Source organism: Alexandromys fortis, unplaced genomic scaffold (genome assembly GCF_014885135.2).
Source record: "Alexandromys fortis isolate MF-2015 unplaced genomic scaffold, M_Fortis_MF-2015_v1.1 scaffold_314, whole genome shotgun sequence".
Lineage (NCBI taxonomy): Eukaryota > Metazoa > Chordata > Mammalia > Rodentia > Cricetidae > Alexandromys > Alexandromys fortis.
The window spans coordinates 117693-137385 of record NW_026068248.1 but is presented as its reverse complement, the minus strand read 5'-3'; the positions used below and the strand labels follow the sequence as shown (position 1 = coordinate 137385).

Genomic DNA, 19693 nt, shown 5'->3' with positions numbered 1-19693 from the left:
TTTTTTTTTTTTTTTTTTTTTTTTTTTTTTTTTTTTTTTTTTTTTTTTTTTTTGGTTTAACCAATCTACTTGCCCTCAATCACGACTTGCCAAACTGAACACAAAAGAAGGCTCACTGGGAACAAAGTGCCAAGAGACCTCTCTTGCATAATGTCTTCTCCTCCCCCCTTTCAGCATGCCGTTTTGAACTCATAGTCATTGAAACAACCATGAGATCAAAAAGATACCCAATGAGGAATTTGAAAGCAAACAATCCAAGACATTTGCAAAAATAATTCCTTAACACAAACACCTGTAGTGGGCAATAAAGTTAGAGCCAACACCAAGCTTTCTTATTCCTTAGCTGTATATGCATAGGAAAGCCAGTTGAATTCTGAGCCTTGGTGATCTGCTCTGTAAAATGGGAAAATAATATAGATTCCATTTCAACGGTTACATGTTAAATTAATAGTGTGTCTGTGGTTAGTAGCAATAATTTTTTAAATAAACATGTAGTATAAAAGATTCATTGCAGAGGACTCGAATCTGTCTAAAACCATTAGGCTGCAAAAATGATTACATAAAATAGGAATTTGTATTGATGCATTGACTAATCTACTCTGCCCAATTTCTACTAAGTTTGAATTAAATTAGCACAGATAAAGAGATGTAGGGATCTATTAGAAAAAGCTCTGTCTTCTTCACTCTTCAACCTCAAGCATTTTTAATCATCTTACAAGAGTCAGAAAAACTAACTGCATAATTAAATATTACAAATGCTGTTATTCAGATTAGTTATCTGCAATTATGTCCTCAAATATATTTCTCTTTCAACCCATCCAGTTTTACCATGTTACCAGCAAAAGACCATATAATATCATTTAGATCAGTGAAAGAATTCAGAAATTAGCAGATATCAAGCAGGAGATTCTGAACAGAGGACAGAGGGAGAGATCAAGTATTGAGCAATACAAATGGTGGGGGAAGCACTTTTGGGTGGCATCAAAACTGTTCTCTATGTCCTCCTGAAAAGCATGCCACAGATGGGGAAACAAATTAGCGTTGGAAAGGTCAACTACTTCAACACAGAGAGGACAGAAATGCTCTCAGCTAACCATAAATCCACAGCCTTCACAACTTGGGAGCCTAATTTACTTCATTGCTCCCATCAAATAGTTAGGATTGGTCTAGCTCTCACTAGTAAACATGGATGGAAAATAAAAACAGGGATCACGCTGACTCTGTTATCCGAATCTCTATTAATTAGGCACCTTGTGGCATCATTAGAATTTTCCTCCTTGGAGTTTGAGAAAATGATAGAGCTTGGGGCTGGGTGCCCAGAAGGTATTGCATTTATGTTATTCAAATGTGGACAGGCAGTGACAATGTGTAAAGACATTGCCATTATTACATCACAACCTGGGAAAGAGATATACAGAGCTCTAGCTGAACTGATCTGGGCACCGATATGGTCTGCTGACACATTACCTCATTCATCTCAAGCATTAATGAGTTAACCTTTAAGTTGTTATCCCAAAACCTCCATTTCAGCAAAGGCTGCAGATGCAGTGAACAAAATGACTCATTTTAGCCCGTGAGGTGGTGATGCCCCAAGATAATGAAATCTGAGGAAAGCGTTCTCAGTCCTTGCAGTAGGCCCATCATGGCACGACAGAAGCTCATAAACTGGAGAGAGTATTGTTAAATGTCTCAAGAAAAGCTTCATATTTAAAAATCTGTTTAAAGCATAGTGTACTATGAGAACTGTAGTGAAACTTAGCTGCCACCTAGTCCAAAACTTTTTTTCTGCATTTCAAAAAGCTAAGACTTAGAGACTGGACATGAACCCATTTCTTAGTCTCAGGACACTTTCTACTGGCCCATCTAACAATTCTCTCAATGGCTGCAAGCTTTTTGCCTTGCTAGATGATGAACTCTCAAGAATGCATACATAATCAAAGGCTAATTCCAAAAAGCCAGAGGAAATCATATAGAAGGCAGGCAGCCGCCAGAAATTACAGCATCTTTGTACAATAAGTACAATCGTCATTCCATAGAATGTGGAATGTCCTTTTTAAATTTTATGCACTTTAAAGAAACAATTCCAGCTCAGGGTGCTGAAGGGCAATTTTTATGCTATAAACATCCCAAAGGATAGTGTATATAAAGCAATGCAACATCAAATACAAGATGCATATTTTCTTACTATTATCTGAAGTATGTGTCAGGGTGCATAATAGTGCTGCCATACAAACTGTGTCATCTCCCCCCCTTTAATTGCTATTTCTATTAAATGGTAGCAGAAGAGGCAAAATAAGATGTTCTATCAATGGGTCATAAAAATAATGAATGCTTAATTTGCCTCATGCTTCTTATTTTCTCAAAAGCTTTCTATGTGTCCTTTATGTCTAGACCCTGGCACATAGTAGGTGTTCAATAAGTGTTCATTGGGTGAATCATGGGATTATAAAGTCTAAGGGTTTGAAAGAACATAAAGCTCTCGCAATTAAAACAGGTGTCTATGATTCATGATCAAATGAATCATACCACTTTCTTCTGACAACAACCCCTGGAAAGGTGGTGGGTTGGGGATTATCCCCTCTTTACAGAGGACAACAACAAACAAGAGTTCTTTCTTGAGAGCTTGTGGTATAACTAAAGTTATATAAAAACCATGGGAGAAGTGGGAAGAAAAGCCTTTTTGTGTGTCTGTCTGTCTGCCTCACTTCCTCTCCTCTCTGTCTCTCTGCCTATGTCTATCTATCTGTCTCTACCTCCCTCGCTGTTTGTCTCTTTCTCTGTGTGTGTCTATTTCTCTGTGTGTGTGTCTCTCCCCTCCCTCTCTCTGTCTTTTCTATCTGTTGCCTCTCTCTCTCTCTCTCTCTCTCTCTCTCTCTCTCTCTCTCTCTCTCTCCTGTGTGTGTTTCACAGTGGAAACCAAGAAGTCTAAATTCAAACCTCAGCCTTACACATTCAAAAATCAAGTGTATGACTTAGAGAAAAGTACCTCACCTCTGTGAGTCGCAAGTCTATGCCACTGTTATATAACAAATATGGTACATGTTACGTGTTAACATGATACATGTTAACCCAAAGGTAAGGTGGGATGAAAGAACCCTCTAAAGGGTTCATTTGTCCCAGACTGAGGACCCTCTCTCTCTCAAGTTCACTTTGCAAGGACTGCCAGACTGAAGCACTTCTTTCTGGGAAGGGGGTCTCTGCCTGCCAAAGAATACACCTGACCCAGCTTTGAAACATAAAAATGAATACTCACCTACTGCCAACAGGAAGCACACTTTCAGAGGGTAAAGGAGAGCTAGGTCTTCACTGGGTCCTCTTTGATGGGAGATGCAGTATTTGGGGAGACTGGTTTAGTTTGTGAAATGTAGGGAGAAGTAATTGGGTCACAAAAGGAACTGAATACCCACTACCAGCCAGGCCTGCTGGAGAGAAAGGGAGAGCTACCTGCATGGAAGTCCCAACTCCTGAGCTTGGGATCTTATAGCCTAGTTGAAAGTCACACTAAAAATGGGGGGCTCATCATCCTTCAATGTTTCTCTTCACTAATTTAAATCCTTTTCCTCTCCATCTTGCCTTTAAGGACTGTTACGAATTGACTATATCTCCAGGCCTATTTGCACTGGACAGATGCTCACTTAATTGTAAGCTTTCAGTACACATTCAGTAGATTTTTCTACATTTTTCCCAGATAGTCCTTCTCCCTCTCCTCTTCCCCACCCCCCTCTGTTCTGTGTCCCAAACACAAACATCCATATACACACTCACACCCCCACACTCTTCCACATATTTACACAAACACCTCTCTCCACTGTGTTCACTATAATAGGGAGGCATGGGACTCAATTAAAGGGAGCATCACCAATACACAAGAAAGAAAACATCAGTCTAGGCTCAGGGTTTCTCCTTCATTCTGTGCCCCCTCCCCACCCGCTTTCCCTTCCTATGATTATAGCTTCCTCAACAAGCACACAATTTTCAGCCAGTTTTCTTTTTCAAAATCCTGTCTGAACGACTGCCATAAGGAATTGGGTCTGTGGGAGATATTTTCCCCATGGAGTTTTCATGAACAGGATGGCATTTTAAAACCACCTTCAAATAACCATATTTCTAAAATGCCAGTGTCAAACTCCACATTCTCCCTCTCCAAAGTAGACTGTTTTCTTCAAAACACCTTAGACCAAGAGTCAGGAGACCTTCTTAGTGATTACACAACTGGGTGGCCTTGGGCAAGTCAGTGTGCACCTCCAAGGCCAAAGCTGGCATTATTTATCATTGTCTTGTTTACCTAAACAGCACTGTAGAGATAGAGCCCTCTGATTCCAGAGTCCTTGATTATTCTAAGTAAGGACTTAATGAACTTCAGGACAGAGGGTCTCAGTGCGGATGCCATACCTCCTACTCAAAAGAAAGCCCCCCTCCACTCCTCAGTGGATTCCTGGGGGCCCGTAGATGGGGGTATTATATTGGTCTCCTTCGTTATCTTATGCAAGCTGGGTCCCAGCTGCAGCGGGGGCGGGGGGGGGAGGAAGGTCAGCGCAAACTCTATACCCTAGAAGCAAGGAATCAAGGGGTTATCCTCAGCCTGTGGGAGCCACTGCGTAGGGGAACAAGGCCTTCAGACTGAGTTGGACTTCTTAGCGCGTGTCCCGCCCCATGTAGCTCCTGAGAGCGCTTACTCTGAAAAGTTAAACCAAGACCCTCCGGCGCCCAAAACTACTTTCCGCTGCTCCACCACCATCACCTACCCAGTGAGAACTGAAAAAATTTCCTCTTTCCGCAGAACTCACCCCGTGCCCTTATTGAAGAACCTTGGCAACAGGTTCAACATTCTCTGCTCTCCTCTCCCTCCCACACGTCGGACCCTCCAGTGAGAGGACCCTCACCCCCGCCACCCCTCAGAGGACCCTACTCAGGCCCCTAAAGTTGAGCCCCAGCTCTACCTCTTGGTGACTCTCCTGGTCCGGCCAAGGGATAAAGAGGCTTGGAGACTTGCTAGTCAGCCTGGCAATGCGACCGACCGCTGCTAGTCCTGAGAGGAGCTGCAGGCGCTGTGAGCGCTTCGCTCTGCCACTCCAATTCCCCCACCCTGTGTACAGCTTTCCTCGGTGGGGTAGGGGCTGATTCATAGCAATTTTCTACACAGCAGCAAGCTCTGTGCCTTAGGCATACCTGTTTGCTGAATTCCCTGGGCTACTCCCACATTCCCACTGTTTTCCCACGTACCCCACAATTTTTTCTCCTCTTATTTAAAACAATCTCATCTTTACTATTCAGCCCTACGAGACCCCCGAGCTTTCCAAAACCCCCTCTCCTGGTCATGCTTCACAGTCTCACATTACAGATGAAGGAAAGACAGAAGTGGGGTTGGGACTAACCGTCTTCCAAACACTGAACTAATTAGTTCTAGAGCCAAAGTGAGGGTCCACATCTCTTGGTTCCCTCCCAGTTTGGCACCCTACTTGATAATGTACATTTATTCCCTTTTAACCTTGCTCCTGTGAGCAGGGAACATCCTTTGTGGTTTCTTTGCATGCCGGGGGTGTGTAAAGACCACCACCCACCACACCTTGCCTCACTTTTCCAGCTCCATGTTTCCCACTCCTGTCCAAGGTCTCCACTCTAAAAAGGTCAGTTTGTCCAAAGTTCAGTGAGCAACCGAAGCAAACAGTAGTGGGTTTTGCAAAGTCCTCCACCTATCTGGATGGCAATGATCTCAGTAACTTTCCCCACCCTATTACTATTATCTTCACTCCTTCTTATTGTTTTTGTATGTCTATACACCGGGGAAAGCCATAAGACCATGCATCTAAAACGTCTTCCAAAACTGTCCTTTTAAAATCTGTAGCCAACCAATCACATCTACAAATCAACATTATATCAAGCAACAACTTATAGAAAATGATAGGATAGTGTATCTCCAATATTCTCCTCTGATATTTGCACTATGGTGCAAACTTTCAAACGAGAGGAACGTCCAGTCAACACAGTCAACATTGTCTTCCCTTAGCCACTGAATTTCTTGCTTTCTTGGGTCAAGTCAATGGAGAATGGGAGAACACGGTTTTTAAAGGGTGAAAGAATAGATAAGGTGAGCATTCATAATGTTAAAGACTATATAGGAACCCAGCAAGAAAAGAAACAAAAGGAGGCAGAAATAGAATCCAGGCAAAGGAAAGAAGAATGAAAGGAGGAAGGAAAAGTTAGCAGCTGCTGATTCTGGGTGTACGTGGCTACAAAGAATGTCCAGGAATATGTAGCCTTACTTCCCCAAAGGCTAAATAAGACATGTGACTCTGAAGAATCCAGATTAGAAGAGTAATCCAGAAGCTTGGTGGAAAATTTCTCTTCAGAAAGGGGGTAGGGAGGAGGGGGATGCAAGAGGATTTTGTTGAGCACTGGAGTGTGAGAGAGAGAGAGAGAGAGAGAGAGAGAGAGAGAGAGAGAGAGATTTAGCTTTTGGTTTTGGCTGTATGTGTGTGCTGGCTGTTTGGGGTTCAAGTACCACCATCACTACCACCAGAATGATCTTGAACTCTCCCCCTGGTCCCCCTAAAATTAAATAAATCTTACCCCACTCAGAAGTATAATTGGAATGCTCAGGATGCCTTTGTTTTCCATTGAAGGAGAGGCTGCCTCCCTCTCTTGTTGGAAATGGGCTTGGTGCCTCCCCTTTATACGTTCTAGAGCATCAGACCAGGAGATGGAGAAAAGGAGGGAGGGAGCAATTGAGGCTGGTCCAATTGTCACTGGCATATTCATCCTCATTCTCATTCTCTCTCTGTGTCTCCCTCTCTAGAGTTTTCTACAGCCCCTCCTTCTGGCCCTGGCAGCATTATTCCTCGTCCTCACTGCAGCATCCTGCAGACAATTCCTGTCTTCCTTGTGATAAGGGGCTGATATTGGGGTATATCTTTCTATTAGTGTTTACTTTGGGTAGTACTGGGGACTTGTCTCAGGGGGGGTCTTGGGCAAGTTAGGCCATTGTATCACCACCTATGTAGACCTCGGTTAATGGTGCTTGCCTTTTAAGGTGGAAGTTGCTGGTGTAAATTGCAATGATTGCTGTGGTAATATCAGTACACAGAGACCATCTGAAGTATTATGTAAGTACAGCATTGGATGTTGCTAGGCCTGTCCTCCGCTTTCTCAACTGCAAAAGAGGAGAATACAAGTGTACCCTCACAGTGCTTTGTGGAAAAGTGAGCAGAGAACGTCTGCTAATCCTGAGCACTTACCTTAGTACAGAAGCCCAGAGAGGAAAAAGAGCTTGCCCAGGATCACCAAATAGTAGAATCAGATGTGAACCCTGCTCTTCCTCACACACCCCTGGCCCTAGATGAGTGCTTTACATTCTATTTTCTTCTCTAAAAATGCTGCCAGAACTATCCTTGGGGATTTCTTGGAGAGAAGGGAGGCCAGTTAAGAGTTGACTCTGTGCATATAAATGTGGTCCCTCTATCACTTAGTCTTAGCCTCAGGGGACTGAGGCTCAGGCTCCTGTCTGATCCCCCCTTCTCATCACTATTCGGGTAATCGTGCTGCGTTATCTTGGACTGATTCATTGCCAGTTCAGCACCAACTCTGCTGCCCAACTCCTAGGTGGTGACTCACCCTTTGGCTAGCTAAGGCCTCTGCCCTCCAGGAAAGAGGCTTTCTCCTTAATTGATTGCAGAAGCCTCCCTGCATTGAAAAAAAAAAAAAAACCCTTCCAGTCAGACTTAAGAGATGAAGGGCTTTAAGGAGGAATAGAATAACCCCTTGCCCAAAGTCACTACCCTCGATCTCTACCGTGCCAGTAGTGCCAATATTAGGGTCCCGTTTCTGTGTTCTTTATATTTTTTTGAACCTCCAAGTCTGTGTTGCCATGTCTCTTCTGCATTACAGTGGGCTGTGTTTCTAGCACTGTGCTAGGCACGGGCAGAACATAAAGCAATGAGAACATCCCTAGCACCCAGTGAGTGTTCACTACAAATTTATGAACTTTAATGTACCTCTTGGGGGGGGAGTATGCAAGAGTGGGTAGGAAGTTCCTGTGACTGGGCAACAACGGGGCAACTAACGTTAAGAACTGGAGCTGTGACTAGGAGTTTCTTATGGCTGGGGAGTGACAACATTAAGTCATTCGTGCCGGCATTTCCCTTCAACACAGAACACTGCTTAAGAAATTGGAAGTTGGCTGAACTCCTGTCCACCACCCATTGCCTTTCTGACCTGGCTTAGGGGCATCAACTGGTGGCCAAGTCCCACAAAACTGTCCTGATTCCTGGCCTCAACTCCACATATCTTTATATTTTTGATAAGGGTCCGAGAAGGAAGAAGACGTCTTTTATTTGTCAAGGCCCCCAACTACCCTGCTTCTTAAGCCAGCGACTTGCAAAGTAGTCATCTACAAAGTGGCAGCTTGAGAGTTCGAACTATTGGCCACTTGGAAACCCGCCAGCTTTGCACAGAACTTTATGCAGCTCGGCTCTGGGTATCAGGTATTGGGAAGGAAAAACTTTGTCTTCCTCCATTTCCCTTGCCTGTGGTCCATCTCCACAGAAAGAGCACGCAAACAAAAAACAGGAGGCTAAACAGTCCGTGGAAAACCGTGAAATGACCCCGTTAGCCTGCTTACAACAGCAGGATGGGACCTTGGAGTTCCCCTTGGAGGCAAAGATGCAGGAAGTGAAAACCACCTTCAGCCACTCGGCTGCCCCCTGCCGCCAATGGTTCCAAGTCCAAGGTTGCTACGTGCAGGGAGCACAAGGCTTGAAAGGCTTGAGTGCTTAGAAGAGAGAAAGAGAGGGGGGGGGGAGGCGGGGGAGGCGGGGGAGAGAGGGAGGGAGGGGGGAGGGGAGAAAGGGAGAGAGGTGAGGAAGGAAGGGAAGGAGGGAAAGGGAGGGAGGGAGAGAGAGAGGGAGAGAGGAGGGGAAAGGAGGGAGGGAGAGAGAGCGCGCCCTGGCTGCGTGACTGCAGACACAGGCTTGTGCTAGGCTGCAAATAGCCCTGCCGGATTTGCTGACGTTAAAAGGGAGGGGGGGTCTTTTACAGATTCCTACTGTGTGTCCAGCACGGAGTCAGTGATTTCTAATTGCCATTGCCTTTTATGTAGTAAATCTGTTGCTATGCGAAATAATGAGCTCTCCATTAAGAGAAATCTTCCATCTAGAAGCTAGGGGTTTCGGGGCGGGGGGGGAAGCTTCTATGCAAATCTCAACTCTTTACTTTTTGAAACCAATAAAGCCCCACACTCCTAAGACGTCCACTCCAAGGTGTTAAAAAAAAAAGTCGCACACCCTGGGGGAGGGGCAGAGGTCAAGTAGATGGGACAGGGGGAGGGTCCTGGGAGGAGGAGCCTCCAGCGGGGTCGACCACAATCTGAGTCAGGGTCCTTGCAGAGTGCTCGCGCCTGCTGGCGAAATCCCGGGACTTTCTTGTTTTCCTGGGTTCCGACTGGACCATACCTGGACCCAACTCACTGTCTTGGCCTGGGACAGAGGGGCAACACCCTCAGGTCAAAGGGAAAAGAGCCTCTGTGCCCGCTCCGCCTTGCACGCCCATCCTCCCTCCTTTCTTCCCCGCCTCCACTCCTCGCCCCCTCTCTTCCGCCCTGAGAAAAGGAGGGGGCGCGGGCTGTATGTGTATGTATGTATGCATGTACGCGTGTGTGCGTGCACCGGTCTGTGTATGTGTTCGCGTGTGTCCAGGCGTATGTGTGCAGGCGCTGGGGTGAGGTGCATGTTTTAACCCAAGTGTTTGGTGTGGTGTTTTTGCTCTCTGACAGAAGGAGGCATGTGGTTGTGCTGTTTGTGTGTGCATGCTTATAGGATGTATGATTCTGCCTGACTGTCGAGTGACTATGAGGGTGCGGTCTGGATATAGGTGTGTTCCTTGTGTAATCCTGCCGGGGTCTGTGGCTCTGCTGTGGTGAGTGTGTGTAGGTTAACAGTGTGTGTCCCTGCAGAACCTTGTATATTTGGTGTGTGCTTACACTTAGATGTACTATGTCAGTGTGGTTTTACAGGCAGTCTTTATTTTGGTGTGCAGAGTGTGCATTTGTGAGCAAGGAACCTCTAAGTGTAATGAGGTGCTAGTGTTCAAAGATTTGTGCATGTGGGGGTTTTTAATGTGCATTTTAATTGATATGATTAAGTATGTGGTTTGAACGTGTGTGTCCAGTTTCTATGCTTGCACAGAGGGTTGAATACGGTGTGTCTTGGAGGGAGATCATGAAAGTGTATGGGTGCAGTGTGTGAAAGCACAAGGTTATTTAAAAGAACCCTGGTGATCTTTTGCATGGTGTGGTGGTGGTGGTGGTGGTGGTGGTGGTGGTGGTGGTGGTGGTGGTGGTGTGTGTGTGTCTGTGAACATTGCACCAAGATTGGAACAAGAAAGGAGATATGGGCTGGCGACCCCAGCAGGGGTGCCCACAGGCTTGGTCTCCTCCGTGGAGGTCAGCTTTTCCATCGCTGTGCCTGCCAGGTCCAGGTCCGCTGAGGCAGGATGTGAGCTTACCTGCTGCTTAGAGAACGAAGAGGAGGGCTTCGCAGGAGCACGAGATTTGGCCAGGTAGGGCGCCTAATGCGCGGTGCAGGGGCTATTGGGAGTAATCTGGAAAGACTCTTGGTCACTGACCCATGTCACCACCACCCCACCAGGAGGTCCCAGTTTGTCTCCAGCTGAGCACAACTATTTGTTCAAGGCCTGGCTGTTTCACACCTCTTTGACTTTGTGTGGGCAGATTCAGTTGCCTGGAAGCCCTTTCCCCCTGGGCCTAATGACAAACACCTACTTATTTTTTTAAGGCTTAACTCAAGAATCACAAAAGTTTCTCTGGTCTTTTTTTTCTACCCCTCCCTCCTAGTTGAGAGCTTCCTCCTCTGTGCTATGACAATTACACTCTTCATGGGCATACCTAACTGCATTTATTAGACCCTTTCAAGTGTGGGGTTGCTACAGAGACCACCTGGTATATAAGAGGAATGATAATAATAATCATTATAGTGTTTTAATTTATTAACTATTTCCTGTGTACCAGGCATGAGTGTCCTTGTATGTATTATCTCCTACATTCCTCACAATGAGGCTGTGAGGTAGTTAGAGCTATAATTATCACTCTTTTACACTTCAGAAATCAGACTCAGAGTAGTTAAGTCATTTCCCCAAACGTCATGCAGATCATAAGATGCATAGGAGGTATTTGAACTCAGGTCTGCCCTGCTCCCTGAAATCATTCGACTCTAGCAGGCAGCTCCAATAAAAAGTACTCTGCTAGACAGTGAAGTCTTTATCAAACAGCGTCATTTGCCAGGGCTTCTTTCTTTTGAGTTTACTGACAGTACCAGGAGAACTCAGTATAATTACTTTGTCCCTCAGACAGCTGAATCCTTCTCCACCTAATTGCACCTCACCAGCTCTGGTTCTGGGAGCTCTCCATAGGCTGGTGCTGAAAAAAAACCAAGAATGAGCATTTTTTTTTCCCCTTGGTCATAGCATGGCAAAATTGAAAATGAGGGGGGAATGGAGGTTAGGGATGAGGAAGAAGTATGGGACTGTTTCATGACTCCCCCAGACCTGTTCTTATGGCACCCTCAACAGAACCTGCTATGCAGCCAATTCCAAGCATACTCCATATCAAACTGCACATAGAAAACCAAGTAGAACCCCCCCCCCAAATGATTACTGAATGGGCTCTGTTTTGTTTTATCCATGCTTGGGGGGCACTGTACTTGCCTAACGAGGCCCATGCTGCTCTACTGCCTTCCAATTGGCTTGATCTGAGAAATTCTAACTAAAACAATACATTGCATTTGGGAGAACACATTTATGGGGGGGCGTGGTGTCAGCCTAGTCCCAGTCAAAGGATAGCTGGAAGCACTGGCTCCCAACTGAGCCCCCAGGGAACAATCCTGGACTGCTGCAAAGAGGTCAGGGGGTGGAGAGAGAGGGACAGTTCAATGGCGGTGAGTCACTTTACCACTTTTGGGGGGGGAGTGAGAAGCACGATTTAAATTGCCACCGTTATTATTGTGCCCTTTCAACTGGCATAAATGAGCCTTGTGTATGGATGAAAAGCAGTAGGAACATCCATAAAGCTGCCCCCCAGCTGGGCCTGGGTCAGCACCTCACCCTGGGTGGGGCGGAGCAGGAAAAGCATTGCTTAAAGTATTAGGTATACAGAACGGTTTCTTTGGGGGTTAGAAAAAGACTAGAGGTAGAAGGTCTGAGATACCCAGGAAAAATACCACCTGAAACTTTTGATTTCACTATACTTACACTACACTTACTTGTACCTCTGTACAAGGAGCTCAGACAAATTTCATCTCTCTCAGCACCTGATCTTAGGCATTCAACCCTGTACAGGACAGTCTGGCACCCTCCCCTCCCCTTCTGAACACACCAGCTTTGTTTCTGCTTCCTCACCGCCAACCAGCTGTAACAAGCTGTGTCCTCTTCTTTCTAGAAGATTCTCTTCCTGTGTCCCATTCCCAACACACACACACACACACACACACACACTGTATGGCATGTCTAAATCCAGGTAAACCACTTGCATCCACACAGACCTTTTGGCTCAGTGTTTATGCCTATGAAATGGGAACAAACTCTGAAGAAGCTAAAAGCTGCAGGTTTGGGGGATTTCTAAGATGTAGTCCTGGGTCAAAGGGTATTAACATATTTTGAGACAACCTTACCCAAGAGCCATGCAAATAATGAGATAAGATGGCGCTGCCAGAACCACTGCCACCATTGTTGAAACACACACACACCACACCACACCAATTTCCTTCTAGTCCTTCTATCTTAAATATGGCTACTTTGGAGGATGGGACGTGTGTCCATACAGAATGGGGACTAAATGGACTATTGTAACGATGAAAGAGCCTTAGAGCCTCCAGATTACTTTTCAACAGAAACTGAGATTTGTTTGCCTTCATTCTAAAAAAAATTAAGGATCTCCAGACTGAAGGCAATAAAATGTGAATCTTACTGAGGTAAGAAATCTTCATTTCCTCCATGGAAAAAAAATGTCTTTGAGCATCGGGGCTTTTGTCTCTTCTGTGGGAGCTGAGGGGAAAAAAAATCACAGATATTGGAGTAAGAGAGTTTTGAATTTGGATTCCAGCTAGGTCACATTTGTTGTGTGGTCTTGGGAGGGTTACTTCGCTCCTCTAAGTCTCTAAGTCTCAGTTTCCCCACTTGCAAACGGCTTCCTTAGAATTGCTTAGACGACAAAAGGAGGTGGACCATAGGAAGTATCTGCCAAAACCCTGCTACTCTAAACCAGTGTTCAAGAACAGGTTAATTAACTCCCTTCTCCATCCCCCACATTCTCATGGAGCACAGACTATCTCAACGAGAAGGTTCAGGGTGCAGTGCCACTGACTAAGCTGACAATGTTTCTCATTACATACTTGAAACGCCCCCTCTTCTTTAAGAATGATGTCTTGACTAGCCTAATGCAGCCCCAGAAGTATCAGAACTTCCTTAAGTCCAATTCTCACTCTGCACTTTCTCCTGGCAGGGTTAATGAGACCTAGGTTTGAAACATCATTCTCGTCTGAAATCTTTTGCTACATGTTCAGACTTCCCCAACCCCAGCTGTATCCCTAGCCCCAATCTTCCCTCCCAAATAGGTGCGAGAGAGAGAGAGAGAGAGAGAGAGAGAGAGAGAGAGAGAGAGAGAGAGAGAATTTCTTGCCAAATTGCCTTACGGGTTTTTTTTTTTTCATATTTTTCCCTCATCTCTACCCTGAAAATCAAGACGAGTTCCTAAGTTCTAGCAAACCTCAAGGGTAAGAGGAAGTTGGGGGGAGAGGGATCGTGTTCTCTGAGAGATATGACAGAATCAAAATTAAGTCTCTATTAAGTACTTAAGTATTTGTTCCCAGTTAAAGGAAAACTAACTCTCCCCTTTGTCAAAAGTGGTGGGTGACATGGGACAAGACCCTATTCTGTGCCCCAATCCTCCCTGATGCTATTGCCTCCCTCTAGAGACCAAAGATAGTTACTACAAGCTAATTTAGCTACACTTGAGTGGAAAGTAAGGTTAAGAGATGGGGGTGGGGTAGCCCGGGTGGGTATCATTCTAGGGAGAGACCAAAATTACAAAAGTTGAGAAAAGTACTACTATTCATGGGGGCCAGAGCTCCAAGTGGCCAGCCTCTTGATGGCCTTTGTCTTTGAAAGATGCTTTAAATCCCACCCTCTCCTTTACCCAAGTGTCCTGCATGTTCCCCTCCCTCACTGACCCTTGGCACCTACTCTGCAAGGTATTATATTGGTAGGTCTATGTGCATCTGAGAAGGTCCTAAGGCCTCTGATTTGAGAGGAAAAGTTAGAGGGATAACAAGAGTCAGCCAAACTATACAGAGAGCAGTTGGAACAACAGTTTAGAGTATCCCCATAGAGCTGAGTGGGTTTCCTTATTAAGCAGGGACCTATGGGCTACTGGGTACTGCCTGCCCATCTGAGGAAGCTGTGTGGCTTCTCAAGAGGTGTATCTGAGATGTGACAGGTTCTGCCAAGGCTCATCAAACATCCCATCTACCACTTCTGCACATGCATCTGAGAACAAATGCTACTGCCAAAAGGCAACAGAAATCATGTCCAAGTGACTCACAGCCCCAGTTCGCAGGACACAGGTGGCTTTTGGACTGCATCTCCCCACTGAAATGTGGGAAAGTAATCCATAGGCCATCAGATAGTTCAAAGCCCAGAATTTGGACCCTAGGCAAAACATCACCAATGACATAATACTTTGGAAATATCTGCTACATGTCAGCTGTTGTAATTACAATCTCTTCTACTTTCACTCAGTTTTTTAGTTAGACCAAATGAGGCTGTAATTTTTTTTCTCAGTCTTTGAGTATAAATAAGCAAATTATAGAACTTTCCTGCCTTTTCTTTTAACTAGGGATAATACTACCTTGGAGAGTTGTTCTGGAGGTAAAAGGAGGTAGTTTATGTAAAGTGCCTGGTTGTTGATAAATATTTGAGAAGAAACAAAGCATATATCTTTTGATACATGAAGCATAAAAACCATTTAATATAATTCCATGAGCAACAATAATGATAAGTATTACTGTCATTAATAACCCAATGATGTAGGCCTGTCACTTTAAGAGAAGTAAAGTAACAGACTTGTGAACAACACTTTAGGATCAGGCCTAGGATGCCTAGGACTCCAACCAGCTGTGCCTTTTTCTCACCCAGCAATAGGTGACATTTCACAATCACCAGGAAGATAATGATCAGCTGATTTGATGTAGCTATTATATTTAAGCAAAACTACGAAGGGAAAAATGTTTAGATTGAGCTATTTATAATAGAATTTAAGTTTAGTGTATGAATTGATTGCATCTCTTAGCTCTTTGATTACCCATTTTTATAGCCCTTTAAAACTTAAAGAATAACTTAAGGATAAATTTTATGCAGATTTAAGAAAACAGTGGGAAAAAAAAACCAAGTACTCTTTTGCTACTTGTATGGAATCTCCCAGTTTACCTGGTGTGAATTTTCTTCTGTTTTTCCCCAAATTCACTTGTGATAGCTTTGATTGTGCCATTTTCCATGTTATTCTGTGTTTTTCACAGACCCAATTTTATGGTTCTATACTATCAGGTAGATATGTCATGAAGTTTATTTAGCTACTGCGCTACTGTTGGTCATTTAGGTTGTCTTACTAGCTAAGTGTGAAACAAAGGAATGATGTGGATTTCACAATTGCCAGAATCACCCTCGGGGACCTGGTGTCCTGATCTCCCAACGTTCAATGTGCTTTTCTGTCATTTGATATTTAAGCTTGATGAATGTCAGCTCTGCTGCTGGAGCCTGGGGTACATTTGAAAACGGATTATTTCTGCCAGCTTTCATCACACAAATTCTGCATTTCATCCTCGCGGTAACTAGCATGTTGTTGGACCTGGTAAGCTTAGCTCTAGCCTCATATTTTTTTTCTCCTATGGGGAAATGTCTTGAGGTTTAAAGAAGTCCTTCACAAAGGAATTTTAGAAAGTTGTGTCCTTAGGGAATTGCATATTTATCTGATCCCCTGGCCAGGGGAGTGTGCTATCTCATTGACAATTGCTCAGGAAAATAATCTTGCTATAGCCCAATTAGGCCTGGCTTCAACAAACCAATTAGGTATTATCTCTAAGAAAAGATTAAATTTGTCTGTGAAGTGGACCTCAGGGTCCATCCAGTTTCAGAGTTTTGACTGCTCTATGGCCAAATCTTAAGCCAAGAGTGAACTGGGAAGAGAAATTCAAATGGGACAATGATGTTGTCCCTTTCCCCTTTTTTCATAAGGAAGGCCTTTCTGTCCCCACCCCATGCCTCCCAGATCTTAGCGACATCCTTCCCAAAGGCCTTCATATTATTGTCCACTGACACTGCCAACCTCAGGAGATTGCTCTGACAAAGGAACTGTTTAGAATACATCCTACCTTCTGCTGGGTCTCTGGTCATCTCTGATGTCTATGGATTTTTAAAAGGCGTTTGGAAAGAGGAGCCAAGAACAATTATAATGCCATAGAATATCAACAGTTATTCCACTCCAAAGTAACTCCTCAGTTACAGTTGCTGCTGCAGATTTTCCCAGTGGGGGCTGTAATAGCATATACTCTTACCTGGTCAAAATTCGTACCCTAACCTTTATTTTATATTTAATGGTGATGTTGTGTGACTAAGTGAGTCCATGCATGTAAAGCTGAGCTCAAAGGCCCAGCATTTAGGTAGCACTTTACATATATTAACTGCTATTGTGTAGGTAATCGACCTGGCGTAGGCAGTGCTGCACTATGGGAGCATTTGATGGACAGATCTCACCAGCTGGAAATGCAGCAGCAAACAGAAAGTCTTGTACTTGTGTTTAAACACTGACTAAACAGAGAATGGCCACTGTGAAAAGAATTTGTGTTTCCTTAATTTTTTTTAAAAGTAGCTTTACTTGAAAATCATGGCAGTATGAATAGTCTTTCTATCAACTGGGTAGAATCTGCATGGGATGTGTGGATGGCACATGTGCACATGATGTGAATAGTATTGTGTTGTATGGGAATTATGCAATCCATGTGTAGTGCATTCATGTTTGTTCATGCTTTGTGCAGGCGTATGCATGGATTTGGGATTTGTACACCCACACATGTTTATGGCTGTGTACATGTGTGCTTTGAGTGCAGTGTAGGCTTCCAGAAGAGCGTGAGTCAGCCACTCAGGGCTGTATTTCAGGCCACAGCTAGAAATCCTCTTTTGGTCTGGTCGTTGACATTTATAACTTGGTGCATGTTCCAAGAGGAGCAGCTAGAGGTGGATCCTGTCAATATTAAACCAATGAAGAAATTGGGGAGATTAGAACAAGATGAGAACTGGACTAAGTGGTAGGATGGAGAGAGCTGACAATGTTCCATTCCAGAGTCCCAAGTAGAAACCCCCGGGACATAAATTACTCTTTGATTATGAGAGACCTTGTTTTATGATGGGACCGGAATTTCTTGTGTGAAACTGACCTCTTGCCATATAAAGGAGCCTTCATAACCTTGATGCCATTGAAGTTACACAACAGCCTTCGAGGGTGTTCAAGACTTAAGGTTTAAAGTATAAGACTCCTTCCTTCCCTCCCTCCCTCCCTCGTGCCCTCCTTCCTTCCCCCTTTTTCTATTTTTCCCCTTCTCCCTTCCTCCCTATGCTAGCCTCGAACTTACTGCTTAGCCTAGGTGGACCTTGAACTCTCAATCCTCCTACTTCAGCATTTCTAGTTCTAGCTTTAACAAGCTAATGTCACTACACCTAGATTCTTTCTTTCCTTTCCTTTCCTTTCCTTTCCTTTCCTTTCCTTTCCTTTCCTTTCCTGTTCTTTCCTTCCTTCCTTCCTTCCTTCCTTCCTTCCTTCCTTCCTTCCTTCCTTCCTTCTTTTTTTCTTTGACCAAGATTGCACACTTTAAAGACACAGAAAAGAAAAACTTTAACCTTCAGTGGATGCAGATCCATTCTTAGTTCAGAGAACTTATGACCTGTCAGAGGCTGTACTTGAACTGGCTAAGAGTTTTGAATCTCCTAGCAGGAAACTAGACTACTGGGATGGTTGTCAGCAGGGTGCTGGGGTTGGCAAGAACTAAAATCAGATCTCTGATGAATTAAGTTTCTTTGGCCCCTCCTCTTGCTGCCTCCCCTCCCTTGCTGTAAGGGGGCAGAGCAAAGAGACAACTCCAGGTTTGGTCTATGGCTGGTGACCAATGACGCATTCTCACCAATATAGATTTTGGAGTTGGAGACTATGGAAAAACAGGTGGCCGAGGGGGCAGGTGGCAGCATGAAGTGGGTGGGGCTTGTCAAAGGGAAGTGAAGGACAGTGTGGATTGGGGAGGACAATTCCTAGGAATTCTCCAAAATCAGCCTTCTGAAACTTTCAAAAAGAAAAGAAATTTACCAAATCTACTTTGTAGACGGCATTTCCAGAAGGGTGAAACGGAATCCACAGCTTACTTCCGCAGGAGCCGTCAAGTTTGCATATTTATGCCCTCCATTCCATGGGGGTAAGAGAACCAAGTACTGACCTCAACTACCCAAGGAAAGACCCAGAATAAAGGCCCCAGGCCTCCTCGTCTGAACACTCTGAGGCAATAAGCAGTTAGCAGAGCCTAAACTGTCCCAGATTGGCTGCAACTCTGTGGATGACCTTGGGCAGGCCTTTCCCTTGTCTGGACTTCAATGTCATCATCTCTTAAATGGAAGGGTGGAATTAGACGACTTGTAAGGGCCAGGGCTGCTATTCTTTAATTAATATTGGGGCAATGGGGACAAGCTTTAAAGCAAAAGGAAACCCCACCTCTAAGTCAGGGTCCCTGGGTTCTGGCTGCCCTGCAAGAGAAGGTCTTTCTGGAACCTTTAAAGCCCTGAGTTGCGGGACGGCTTGCTGGCCAGGAGGCTCTGGCCGTCCGGCCTGAGCTTAGAGCCAGGGACTCCTCCCCCGTGCTCGCCCCGCGTCCTGCTAGCCATTAGTGCGATTGCTCTGAGTTCCCGGCAAAGCTGGTGATTTATGCGGGTCCTCGACGGGGCAGTCCCTTGAGCCAAGAACAATTAGCTAAAAGCCAGAGGGAAAGGAGGCAAGAGGGGGTGGGGAGCCAAGCCCTAGGGCACCCAGCCGGGGCTGCTACCCCCGGCAGCCCCCAGCTGAGCGCCCCAGCCCTGCCACAAGGTGGGCCCCACTCACCACGGCGGGGGCGGGGCTCAAAGGCCGAAGCGAAAAGGCAGTCCAGCATCCACGCCATAATCAGTGCTGAGTGCCCGGCAGCCTCGCAGCTAACCTCCGTGCAGTCTCCCCTAAAGGACTGCTCTAAGTAGCCCCCGGTGACCACGCCCTGGCCGCACCCTGCACCCAGCTCTGAGAATCTTGGTCACCGGACACCTCAAACATGTCACAAAAGGGGCAGGGCCTCATGGGAGGCCCCCTCCCGCCAAAGGGGAGGGCCTCTGGCCCTGCAGCCCCTTCCCCCACGCAGAGAGAGTCCAAGACACATCTCCTGTCCAGAGAAGCTGTGACTCTGAGGACTGTACTGTGCCCCTACCCTCTGGGAGCTCACATTTTGAGGGGTAAAGGCATCTTAGCCCCGATGAGCCCCAAATCTGAGAAGGAGTGAAGGTCTTTCCTGGACCCCCACTTGTCCTTGGTGGAACATTTAAAATCAGGCCTGTTTCCAGAAGCTCCGTT

At 45.3% G+C, this 19693-nt stretch overlaps 1 protein-coding gene across 2 annotated transcripts in view; it reads right to left on the bottom strand.

Annotated features, from left to right (window-relative positions):
• Arhgap36 (Rho GTPase activating protein 36) overlaps positions 1 to 19253 on the bottom strand; it is a 29276-nt gene extending 10023 nt beyond the window's left edge. For both annotated transcript variants that reach the window (XM_050131307.1, XM_050131309.1), the window contains exon 1: positions 19196 to 19253. In XM_050131307.1, the coding sequence (XP_049987264.1) occupies positions 19196 to 19253 (58 nt within the window). The remainder of the gene's footprint in view (positions 1 to 19195) is intronic.
• Positions 19254 to 19693: the final 440 nt, after the last annotated feature.